Below are 12548 nucleotides of genomic sequence, written 5' to 3' on the forward strand. Positions count from 1 at the left end.
GTACATATTAATTACACAAATCCTTGTTGTCTTTAATAATTTATTTTTGTTCAGGCGAAGAAAGTTAATGGATCCCCTTTAAAAATGAAAAACTCAGGTACATCCAAGAAATCTGAGGATGACAACATCCTCGGCACACCAAAATCTAGCAAAAAGCAGGGAGACAAGAAACCCACTGATGCCAAAAAGAGTCGCAAGAGTGGAGGTGCCAAGACTCCCAATAGCCAGAAGGCCACCAAAAAAGAGGAGAAAAGCTCTGGAAGCTCCAAGAAACCTAAAATGAAGCAGATGACCCTTTTGGATCTTGCTAAAAGCCCATCTGCTTCAGAAAGCCCAAAAAAGCGAGCACGGAGTTCAAGTGCTGGAACCCCCAAGCTGGGCAAACCTTTGCCTCCTATGGCCTTGCATCTCCTTCGCTTTTACAAGGAAAATAAAGGCAAAGAGGACAAAAAGAACACACTGTCCTCACTGGCATCTAAGGCGGCAAAAGCACTCTCTGTAGAAGATCGCAACCGACTGCCAGAGGAGCTGAAAGAGATTGTGCAGAAGCGCTGGGAGTATCTTGAGCAGAAACGCCGCTGGGCCCTCATGAGTGAAGAAGAGAGGCGGCAAGAAATTAAACAGAAACTTCGTGATAAAGCAAAAGAGCGAAGGGAGAAGGAAATGCAGATGAGACGGGAGATGTCACGGCGTTACGAAGACCAGGAGATTGAAGGCAAGATTCTGCCAGCATTCCGTTTGTACGACATGCCTGAAGGGATGCCCAATGCCCTCTTTGGCGACATCGCCATGGTGACTGACTTCCTTCATTGTTTCGCTGGCCTGTTGATGCCAGATGATCAGTATCCAATCACCTCTGTTGCTCTAACGGAGGCATTAGCTGGAGAGAAAGCAGGTTTCCTCTACTTGAACCGTGTTCTAGTGGTGCTTCTTCAAACGCTGTTGCAAGATGAGTTGGCAGAAGGATATAGTGAACTGGACATGTCATTGTCAGAGATCCCGTTAACAATGCACTCTGTATCAGAGCTGGTGCGACTGTGCTTGCGACCGTCGGATGCACACGAAGGTGACGAGAGCATTCACAGCTCCGATAACTGGCCAACTGCCGGTGGCTATGATGACGTGGTGAGCAGTGAGTTCTTGGAGAAGCTTGAGACGTCAGAGGTGTTTGAACTGACCCCTCAGGAAAAGGTTAGCCTGCTGGTGGCACTTTGTCATCGTATCCTCATGACCTATTCAGTGGAGGACCACGTTGACGCTATGCAGCAGCGATCGGCTGAGCTGTGGAAGGAACGACTCGCCACACTCAAAGAGGCCAATGACCGTATAAAGGCAGAGAAGCAGAAACGCAAAGAGCAGATGGAGATGAAAACTGAGGTGAAGGCAGATGGAAGTAGTGAAGGACCGGTCAAGGCAGAAAAGAAGAAAGAAGCAAACGTGAAGAAAGAAACAGAAAGCGGCAAAGGTGAAGGTCGACCCAGAGCCTGAGGACTTGATCAGCACAGTGAAAAGCAGACGCTTGATGTCCATTCAAGCCAAAAAAGAAAAAGAAGAGCAGGAACGGCTAAACAAAGGTAAGATTAAACTATTACCAAGGTGATTGCAGTGAAAAGATGACATCTGTGGGTTAATTCCCCTTAAAAGCAGGGACAAAAAATGTCTAACAAACCGAAAACTAACAATTTTTGCAGAATGTAACTGAAAACAGGAACAAAGTCCCTTTCAATTGTTCCTTTTTTTTTCTTTTTTTTTTCTTGGAATGGTTAATTTCATTCCAACAATTAAGTTTTTCTTCAAGAAACCAAAGGGTTAAATGCAGTTAATTTTTAATGATGAAAAAAACTTCACTTTTCTTTGCCTAATTGCACATGGGATGTAGGCTTCCATGAGATGCTGAAGAACTTTTTCACAACTAATGTACATATAATCACATACAACACTCTATGGTCAAGTTGGTGAAAGAATCTCCATTGGTTGGTACATTTTGGTTTTTTACTCTCCAGACTTTGGTGACATTTAGGCGCAATGCAACTGAAAATCTCTGGGGGGGGCCTTGTTTCAGTGGTGATTGTAAGGTCCGTTGCGCTCGGTCCAGTAAAGGAGCCTTTTCGAAGTTGGAAAGTTTCTTTCAGCAGAATAGAGACTGCAGTTGTGCTGCAACTGCATTGGTCTTCTGGTACACCAACTATCCATATAGTGCATAATAGAAGACATTTCGCTTTCAAGCCCTGTGCGAATCTCATCCTTGAAGACAACCATAAAATCTGCTCTCAATGATGCCAAGGGATCAGTCTTGAAGGCCATGATTTTAGTTTGACTTGCTGCCGTAGCAGGTGCTGGAGCTGAGTCACTCGAAGCTCTGGGGGAGAGACGGTGTGCTGGTCTTGACAGGCCCAGTCGTTGCAGTTTTAGTATTACAGCCTTTGGTGTTCTTACATGGTTTATTTTTCCATTCAGTTAGTGAGCAAGTTGGAAGAAAGACTTTGGTGTTTTTTTTTTTTGTTGTTGTTGTTTTTTGGTTTATATTTTGCACCCCAGATTCCAGCTTCTTAACCACTTGATTTTATTCAGTTAAAGGCACTCTGTGATTCGACATTACACTTCTCAATCACTGGCGAGTGAAATGTTAATATTTACTCGATCTCTGGCCAGTGAAATGTTAATATTTACTCGCCAGTGGCTAATAAGACATATTTTAGTTGCATAGCACTAAATTTACTCACATATGCGAGTGATTTACTCATGTAGAGGGCTGACATAAATATGCAGTTAATCTACATACAAGGAAAAGGTTTAGGTAAAAGTTAATTTCTCAGTTGTTTCCAAGTCTTCCCTGAATTATTGTCAGATATGAATTAATACAGAATTTGCTGCTGGGTTATTACTGAAAAGCAGCTCTGTAATTATAATAAAATTATCTGTACTCTTTATTTATTTATTTAAGCCTCACTTCAAAAGCCAAGTGTAGGGCTGGGCGATAAAGTCAATATTTATCACGATAAAAAAACTCATGATATCGATGATAAGCTTTTGATATTTAGCGTGTGTTCTACATCTAGACATGCGTGTTGCTAAAAACGCTATCAGTTTGGCTTTCTTATCGTATGTTTCAACTGGCGCGTAGTGAGCGTTTTCAATTCCTTCCTATGGAAGCAGAGCGTCAAGCGGTTCCCTAGCATTGGGAGTGGCTTTGTGCGTATTCCTTCCGCGTCAGTGGAAACGCAGCCACAGACTGTATGAAGTTGCTATTGCCCCAACAGTTACATCATATCTGATCTTTCTGCACTGTTTTCTTGAATATATTTTTCTAGCACTGAAACCCGCTTCACTGTCCACACCCGCTTCCTCTTTTCCCCACATGTGCGTAAACATGAGGTGCGTGTTTTCGGAGCGCCTTTAGACCATAGTTTTTTGTTTGTTTTTTTCTAAATTTTGTTTTATTAATCAGCATATTCCAAGCCTTTAATAATAAACAAATAGATTTCAGTTCTAAATTTGTGAAATTATTCAGATGTCATCATCTCTGACAAGGATGAAAGACAAGATAATTACTAGTTTGTAGCCTAGTCTTTCTCACTTTAATGAAAATAGAAAAATGGTCCATTCAGACTTTTACAATTTCAAAAGTTTCTCTCTGGAGATTCCCATAAACCCCCATATAGTATCATTCCTCAGTCACAAGGGCTTCTATGCCCCCATACTTGGATATCTGTACGTAAAGAAATATCTGCACTCAATTGATTAACTTTAAAATATTGTAATATTTTCATAGAAGATCCCTCGGACACCACTGCATTGGCTGTGTCTGGGCCCCCAGTGCAGCTTTGAAAAGACTATTTAGGATTTAGTTTTGTTCTTTTTTGGAAATTTAAAAAAATTTGCAATATGCAAGTGTGTATTGAATATCCTGATAAATATCAATATCGAATGATATGAAAAAGGCCATATCGCCCAGCCGTAGCCAAGAGTAATGAGTGTGTGCTCCCTTCAGTTTTACCCCAATGTTGGTTATTAAATCAGTGTAAAGTTGATTTAGGACTTTATTAACTTTGTTGTCTCTGTGTGCGTTCTGTGGAAAAAAAACGATCGCACAATGTGTGTGCAAGCAGAGAGGTTTATTGATTTTAGATGGCCAGTTGTAAATATTTAAAAAATAGGGTCGCTTTTCATTTAGTTTGTGTGAGGCACGTCATTTGTTTTCTTTTCTAGACCAGGTTGCTTGTTTCTTTTGCGATATCTGGTAACACGATGCGTAGATTGATATGCTAAGTAGTGGAATGGAAGTCTTATCTGTTTGTTTATTGTTTTTCCGATTTTGACCAAGTGTGACTTATTCAGGTGGGAATTTATTTCCTAAATATATGGTACACAAAATGACTGACGATTTCATATTTTCAACCAAAAGCTTTGATGAGAAGCGGCCATCTGATTGACAACCTGGCTCCATTCTTGGAAGCCCACTTTTCACAGTCCACTTGTATCACGATCATCATTATCAACCTGTTTTACATTAATGTCTAATTAAACTCATTTTGACCATTAGGACAACCCATTAAGGGTGGTTTTTATATTTGTGTGTGTATATGTGTGTATATATATATATATATATATATATATATATATATATATATATATACATACACACACACACACACACTCACTCACTCACTACTGGTCAAAAGTTTAGGGTCAGTTATTCTTTATTTAAATTTATTCACATTTTAGAATAATAGTGAAGTCATCTAAACTATGTATTAACATAAATGGAACTGGGAATTAGGTTGTGACTAAAAAAATCCCAAATAAATAAAAAATGTTATATTTTTAGCATCTTCAAAGTAGGGATGTAACGATATTGACGATATCGCGCTATCGCGGTGGTAAACGTGTCTCGATATCGTCGTGGTTGGGTTACAATATTAAAAGGACAGGTGTCCGTCAAAAAGCAAGAGGATTAAACACAGTCCCGCGGAACAAATCATTGTTAACTACATAGACCATGATCCTTTGCGCTGCGTCGTCACAACAACCGTTGTTAAGCCAATAGGATTGCACGCTACACGCTGTCCACACAAGCTCACAGCAAGCCAGCAGGGCCGATAGCGATACTTGTAAGGATGAAAACAACAACCCCGAAGTTGAGATTGTGCCAGCCCCTGCAGCTTTTAAATCAGATGTCTGGAAACATTTTGGTTTCAGTCGTGTCAAAAAACGCAAAAGGAGAGGTGGTGGTGGACAGACAATGGACTATTTTGATCTTTCTGATGAAAAACGTGAACATAAGCTAAATGATAGGTCAGTGTTTTTTAAAAGGCTTTTTGACTGACTATTTTATTTAAGTTTAAGTCATGTTCCTAAATACCAGTTTTAAAAGGCTGCTTTTATTTAGTGCTATGCATAAACCTGATTTAACTTGATCTTTGTTTGCACTTAAAGGAATTCCCTATTGTTTACAATTGTTCTAGTTGCTTCTTAACTTGAACATTGCACAGAAGAATCAGTTATGCAACCAAATATTACTATACAGAATATTGATGTTCCTGACTACAACTTGCACTTTAAAAGCACTAAAATGTGATCAGCGCTTTTATGTTGTCATGATCCATAAATACAACAATACATTGCCTGTTGACTGGCAAAAGCAGAATAAATGTCAGTATTTTTTCGCTATTATCATCACAAACATTATCGTGAGCTATTTAACAATACCGTGAGCTTTTCCACAATATCGCAATAAATATCGTACCGTGAGGTCAATATCGAAATTGTATCGTACTGTGAGATTTTGATATCGTTACATCCCTACTTCAAAGTAGTCACCCTTTACCTAGAATTTGAGAAATCTACCATTTTCTCAACCAAATTGGGATGCTTTTAAACCGTATTGAAGTTCTCATCTATGCCTGGCTCTTTTTGGCTGCTTTTCTTTAATCGGTCAAAGTCATCCATTTTAAAAAAAAATAAAATAAATAAATAAAAATATATTGTAATGAAATCAATGAATATTTTGGCACATTTGTGTTGTTTTTGTCTACAAAGCTCATTTGAAACATTTAAGAATACGCCTTCAGATCAAAAGTTTTTTTAGATCATGAGAAACATTTCTGTCAAGTAACCCCAAACTTTTAAGTGTGCGTGTGTGTGTGTGTGATAATATTTACCAAGGGTCACTCTCAAAAATATTATCACCCTTGGTAAATATGAGAAAAGAAGTTTGTGGGAAAAAAATCTGCAGTGCTTATCATTTTTATCTTTCGTTCAAAAAATTCACAAAAATCTAACCTTTAATTGATTAAAATATTAGTTAAAATATTAAAGTATATTTCCATTTTAATATTTTAAATTTTTAGTGCAGCTGGGTAACCATTAACATGAAATTGTTCAGCAATAACTTATTGTTTCACAGGGGTGTAAATATGAGTTAACACACAGGCCAAATTCCCTTAATCATCAATCTGAGTGGGTTAGACTAACAAATATAGTTCTGATGAGCGACAAAAGGTTGTTGAGCTTCACAAAATGGGAAATGACTATAGCAAAATATCTAAAGCATTGCAAATGCCCATTTCCTCCAGGGCAATAATTAACAAGATCCAATCAATTGGAGATGTTATGAATCATCCTGAAAAGGACATGTCTATACTGTCTCCACGCACAGTGAGGAGGATGGTTGAAGTGGCCAAAGATCATAGTTGGAAAATTGCAGAAATTAATTGGGTCTTGGGGTCAGAAAATCTCCAGAACTACAATCAGACATCACCACAAGTTGTTTGGGAGGGTTTCAGAGTCTCTGCTCTCATCCAACATCAAATTCAACCTCTAGGGGTTTATGATGGTACTGCACAGGATTTGTAGGAGTATGATAGATACAGTATGTACAAAAATAAATAACATAATTGAAAATGAAAGGTTAGATGTCATGCATCATGATACAAATGTTAATTTTAAACTATTTCTACTGTGCATAAATTAGTATAACATCTGTTTATAGTCAACTGTATAACCGTTTTGGCAAAACATTTCGATGTCATGTCTAACTCCCAACTGCCGGGTTTTAGCAAAAAGCCTAAACACACACATATTTTAGATATAATGTTTGGCCGGTGATGGCGAGTGTCATCCATTTTAAATTGGGTGGTCTACTACTCTCAAATGGTTGAAATAGCCAGTTTGCATTGCACAATAAATGTGGCTACCCTCAAACTTTCAAATTGCTGTCTCATATCTACACTCACCTAAAGGATTATTAGGAACACCATACTAATACTGTGTTTGACCCCCTTTCGCCTTCAGAACTGCCTTAATTCTACGTGACATTGATTCAACAAGGTGCTGAAAGCATTCTTTAGAAATGTTGGCCCATATTGATAGGATAGCATCTTGCAGTTGATGGAGATTTGTGGGATGCACATCCAGGGCACGAAGCTCCCGTTCCACCACATCCCAAAGATGCTCTATTGGGTTGAGATCTGGTGACTGTGGGGGCCATTTTAGTACAGTGAACTCATTGTCATGTTCAAGAAACCAATTTGAAATGATTCGAGCTTTGTGATATGGTGCATTATCCTGCTGGAAGTAGCCATCAGAGGATGGGTACATGGTGGCCATAAAGGGATGGACATGGTCAGAAACAATGCTCAGGTAGGCCGTGGCATTTAAACGATGCCCAATTGGCACTAAGGGGCCTAAAGTGTGCCAAGAAAACATCCCTCACACCATTACGCCACCACCACCAGCCTGCACAGTGGTAACAAGGCATGATGGATCCATGTTCTCATTCTGTTTACGCCAAATTCTGATTCTACCATCTGAATGTCTCAACAGAAATCGAGACTCATTAGACCAGGCAACATTTTTCCAGTCTTCAACTGTCCAATTTTGGTGAGCTCTTGCAAATTGTAGCCTCTTTTTCCTATTTGTAGTGGAGATGAGTGGTACCCGGTGGGGTCTTCTGCTGTTGTAACCCATCCGCCTCAAGGTTGTGCGTGTTGTGGCTTCACAAATGCTTTGCTGCATACCTCGGTTGTAACGAGTGGTTATTTCAGGCAAAGTTGCTCTTCTATCAGCTTGAATCAGTCGGCCCATTCTCCTCTGACCTCTAGCCTCAACAAGGCATTTTCGCCCACAGGACTGCCGCATACTGGATGTTTTTCCCTTTTCACACCATTCTTTGTAAACCCTAGAAATGGTTGTGCGTGAAAATCCCAGTAACTGAGCAGATTGTGAAATACTCAGACCGGCTCAACTTGCACCAACAATCATGCCACGCTCAAATTTGCTTAAATCACCTTTCTTTCCCATTCTGACATTCAGTTTGGAGTTCAGGAGATTGTCTTGACCAGGACCACACCCCTAAATGCATTGAAGCAACTGCCACGTGATTGGTTGATTAGATAATTGCATTAATGAGAAATTGAACAGGTGTTCCTAATAATCCTTTAGGTGAGTGTATACAGACACTGCTGAATCATTACGTGCATCAGCAAGGAGAACATGACAATGTATTGTCATACCGATATTTTGAACACGGCCCTAGTTAGAAAATTACTTATCTCAGAGGTATTCAAGTAAATCATTTATATGAACAAACAATTAAGTTTTAAAACCAATTATGATAGTCTGATGTCAGTCTTTGTGTTACATGTGGTGTGTTTCCTGCAGAGCGTATGGAAAAGGAGGCAGAGGAGGAGAGAATCAGGAGGCAGAAAGTGGCGGCAGAAAGAGCCTTTCAGGACGGCATTGCTAAAGCAAAGCTGGTCCTGAGGAGAGGACCACTGGGTACAGACCGCAATCACAACAGGTAACTGCACTTTTCAAACATGCTCACATCAATCTATGTATTGATTTTTATTTACAGTGATCTGTGTATAATATAAGGTTTGGCACAATTTTGAAGACTACTGTTTTGTTCTCTAGGTACTGGCTGTTCTCTGATGTGGTTCCAGGACTGTATATTGAGAAGGGCTGGGTACATGAGAGTATAGACTACACGTTCACCCTTCCTCCGGAGGAGCAGCCTGTGCAAACTGAGGAAGAAGCCAAGAAACAGGAAGAAGTGAAGAAAGAGGAAACAGAAGGTACTTTATCCATATAGATTTTTCTCTAAATCAGTGATTCCCAACTGGAGGTACATAAGCAGGTTCCAGGCTAGACTTAAATGGCATGAAAGAAAAAACGTGTGAAAGCATCCATTTTTTGTCTTTATTTGATCGTTTAGATTGCGAGAAAGAGGAGGAGGGCAGCATAGCCAGTGCTTCTAATGAAAATGGCCAGCAGGTGGTGCCAGTGCCTGAGACTTGCATTGAGACCTCTGTGCCCAAACAAGGCCAAAACCTCTGGTAAGCTGTCTCGCATATCATGTCTGGGCCAACCTGCAAGTTATATGTTCAAAACATTTTTATTTTATTTTATTTTTTTTTTTGTGAAAAATATTTTCCATGAAAAGAAAATGTCACATGTTAAAATAGATCTTAGTTGAAATGTACTGTACATCAATACGAGGTGTGAATTCTGGATTTGGATGCATGTTAACGACGCTCTTAAAATTGTCAATGTCATTTAGATAAAAAAATCGCTAACATTATAACATTGCTACAAAAGTTTGTTCTTAAATTTTCACAGGTTTGTGTGTGACACTCCCAAAGACCTTGATGAACTAATAGAGAGTCTGCACTCACAGGGAGTACGCGAGTGTGACCTTAAAATGAGACTGCAGCTCAAGTGAGTACACACACATGCAGGCATCTTCATCCTAAAAAACCATGTCACTGTTGGTGCTGTTGATTTTCAGAAACATGGATCCCATGACATTTTTTAAATCTAGATGTTTCTCTGTGACCTGTGAATGCTTGTCTTAGAGATGTTTGTATGCATACAAATTCAGTGGTTGAATCCAAAGGACAGAGCTCTTGATGTGGGCATTCTGAAGGGAGCATGGTAATACTGTTTGAATGTACCCTTTGATAATTGAAGGGCCAAAGATTGGTATCTCAAATGGAAATCCACCCCAGTAATTTCTGCGAACTTTCTAATAAGTCCTTATTAGGGGTGTAACTGTTCAAATGTCTCACGGTTCGGTTTGTATCATGGTTTCGGTACGGTTCAGAATTGTCTATATTCATAAATTAAAAAGTTACTGGCAAATTTTTAACTATGGTATTAACATAGTAACTGTCATGGTTACAATACTGTAGTAAAATCATGGTTAATTGTATCAAAACTATGATTTCTGCCAAAAAAAAAAAAAAACAATGGTAACAGCAGTCATGGCTACTGCAATATTAATATAGTAAAACCATTAATGATGTTATTAAGGGTGCTTAACTTTATTATTATTATTATTATTATTATTATTATTATTATTATTATTATCTTATTACTAAATCAACAGTTTAACTTAATACCTGCACTATTACGCCACATACATCATCATAAAGTCCTTTTCAACTCCACAACATTCAGAAGCTGTACATCACTATAGAAGAAATAAACTTGCTATTAAAATGAATATGAGAATAGATATCGTAATGCGGCTAGTATTTTAATCATATGCAGAAACTTCATGGAGTAGAGCAACATAACTTCAGAAATGAACACCCTGAGTGCTTTAGTTCTTGTTTCATGTCCGAAGTAACACAGAGTGCCTTTATAAAGATGGAAGAGTGTGTGTCTGTGTGCAGTTTCAGGTTCACCTGCGGCTCTGAGCGCGCTGTGTGTTATCTATCCCCAGGTGATGTCTTCATAAATAGCAAATCAAATATCTAATTATGACTAGTATATGGCACTTGTGTTGAGCAATGTCTACAAACAGTACCTGTTTTGTAAAGGTGTTTTGGCCATCGCTGTTGTAATTGACTGCAAAAAGAAAAAGTTCCCAGATGGGAGATTTGAGTGACGCAGGGGGTCCTCTAACTGCAGCTTGTTTTCTCCGCTTGCCATTTTGCCAACTAACGTGCAGAAGCCATCAACTGATTTAATACAACCAGTTAATAGGACTGCTTCTGTCTGTAGAAAGTTGACCCACGTGAAACACAGGTAGAACTTATACCCATCTACAGAGCTATACATGTGCAATAGTGGAGGTTACAACTGCGCATGTTTATTTGATGCTTTAATTTCTTTGCCAAACTGTATGCTCCAGATGTGTTATTAAAACTTGAGATGAACCGCAGTGCAAATGCTTACCGATCCGTGGGTGGTGATCCGTATTTGAAAAAAGTTGATTTGTATTTTAGATACCAGGACATTTTGCACTCCATCCATCTGACGAAGAAAGGTAACCCTGGCCTGAAGGCCTGCGACGGACACCTGGAACTGCTGAAATTCTTGCGTAGTGACCTCATCGAGGTGGCCTCTCGTTTGCAGAAAGGAGGCCTGGGCTACATGGAAGACGTCTCTGACTTTGAGGAGAGGGTGAGCGAAATTACCTCACCTTTAAGTACAAAGCATACATCTGTTTTCTGTGTGCCGTTAAGTCTCGCATACTGTGCGCTGAAAGCAAATTGCATCAACACCGTATGCATGTATTGTCTGCATGCAGAATAGTTTTTCTTGATGTGCGGGCAGTTCTACGCTTTTCTTTTTGTCAGCGCATGTTCGCACAGTCCTCGTTGCCTCTCATTAAGAGGATCACAAGGAAGATCAAAAGGGTTTACCTGAAAGGCTGAGCACTAAATCGTGCATGAGACTGAACGGCACGCAATAAAAATGAAGCATACATTAGCCCTTTACACTATATGCTTATCTCCACCTCTGTGAACCCACTTGACCTCTCATATCTCACTGTCGTTTGCAGGTGAATCAGTTGGAGAAACTGCAGGACTTCGGCGAGTGTTTGATCACCCTTCAGGAGAGCGTGATCCAGAAGTTTGTGCAGGGCTTTATGGCGCCTACAGAGAAAAAGAAGACTGGCGAGGAAAGCACGTCTGCAGAGGAGGTGGACGATCAGAAGAGACTGGCTGAGGAGGCCAGGGTGAGTCTTTGTGTCTTTTCACATTGCATTGTATGCCTCCAAACCACACTGAATGTGTCATCTAGAAGTCGGCCAATATATCGGATATACCAATTATTTGTCGCCAATAGTTGCGTTTTGTTTTTTAACTATGGGCTATTAGAAGAAATCGACTTCGATTTCATTTCTACATGGCCGGAGAGTTCTACAGTCTGAAATCCTTGGTTCAACAATATAATGTTTAATAATAATAATGTTATTATTATTATTAATGTCGTTGTACGATAAATCAGTCATTTAAAACAAAAATTATACATTTGTTTATAACAAACCGCTGCACTGGAGAATTTTATTGCCGACAAGGTGGAGAGGAAGGGTAAATAGACATTAGCTTTTCGAATGGTTAGAACAATGTTAAGCCATTGTCATCTAAAATGAATTACAGTAGTACAGCAAATCCATCACAAACCAAGCCATAAAGTACATTTGCAAAGATTTCAAACAAACTTCTTTCACGTTGTCATTATGGGGTATTGTTTGTAGAATTTTGAGGAAAATAATAAATGTAATCAATTTTGGAATAAGGCTGTAACACAAC

General features: G+C 39.3%; 1 protein-coding gene across 1 annotated transcript in view; it reads left to right on the plus strand.

The window, feature by feature from the left end:
- The window catches only part of LOC127622807 (tyrosine-protein kinase BAZ1B-like), a 40961-nt gene that overhangs the window by 9899 nt on the left and 18514 nt on the right, over positions 1-12548 (plus strand). The window contains 8 exon segments of the mRNA XM_052096896.1: positions 55-1448; positions 1450-1574; positions 8662-8800; positions 8917-9077; positions 9218-9338; positions 9622-9720; positions 11235-11412; positions 11795-11971. Of these exon segments, the coding sequence (XP_051952856.1) occupies positions 55-1448; positions 1450-1574; positions 8662-8800; positions 8917-9077; positions 9218-9338; positions 9622-9720; positions 11235-11412; positions 11795-11971 (2394 nt within the window).

The sequence above is a fragment of the Xyrauchen texanus genome, chromosome 29, assembly GCF_025860055.1.
Source record: "Xyrauchen texanus isolate HMW12.3.18 chromosome 29, RBS_HiC_50CHRs, whole genome shotgun sequence".
NCBI classification, from domain to species: Eukaryota; Metazoa; Chordata; class Actinopteri; order Cypriniformes; family Catostomidae; genus Xyrauchen; species Xyrauchen texanus.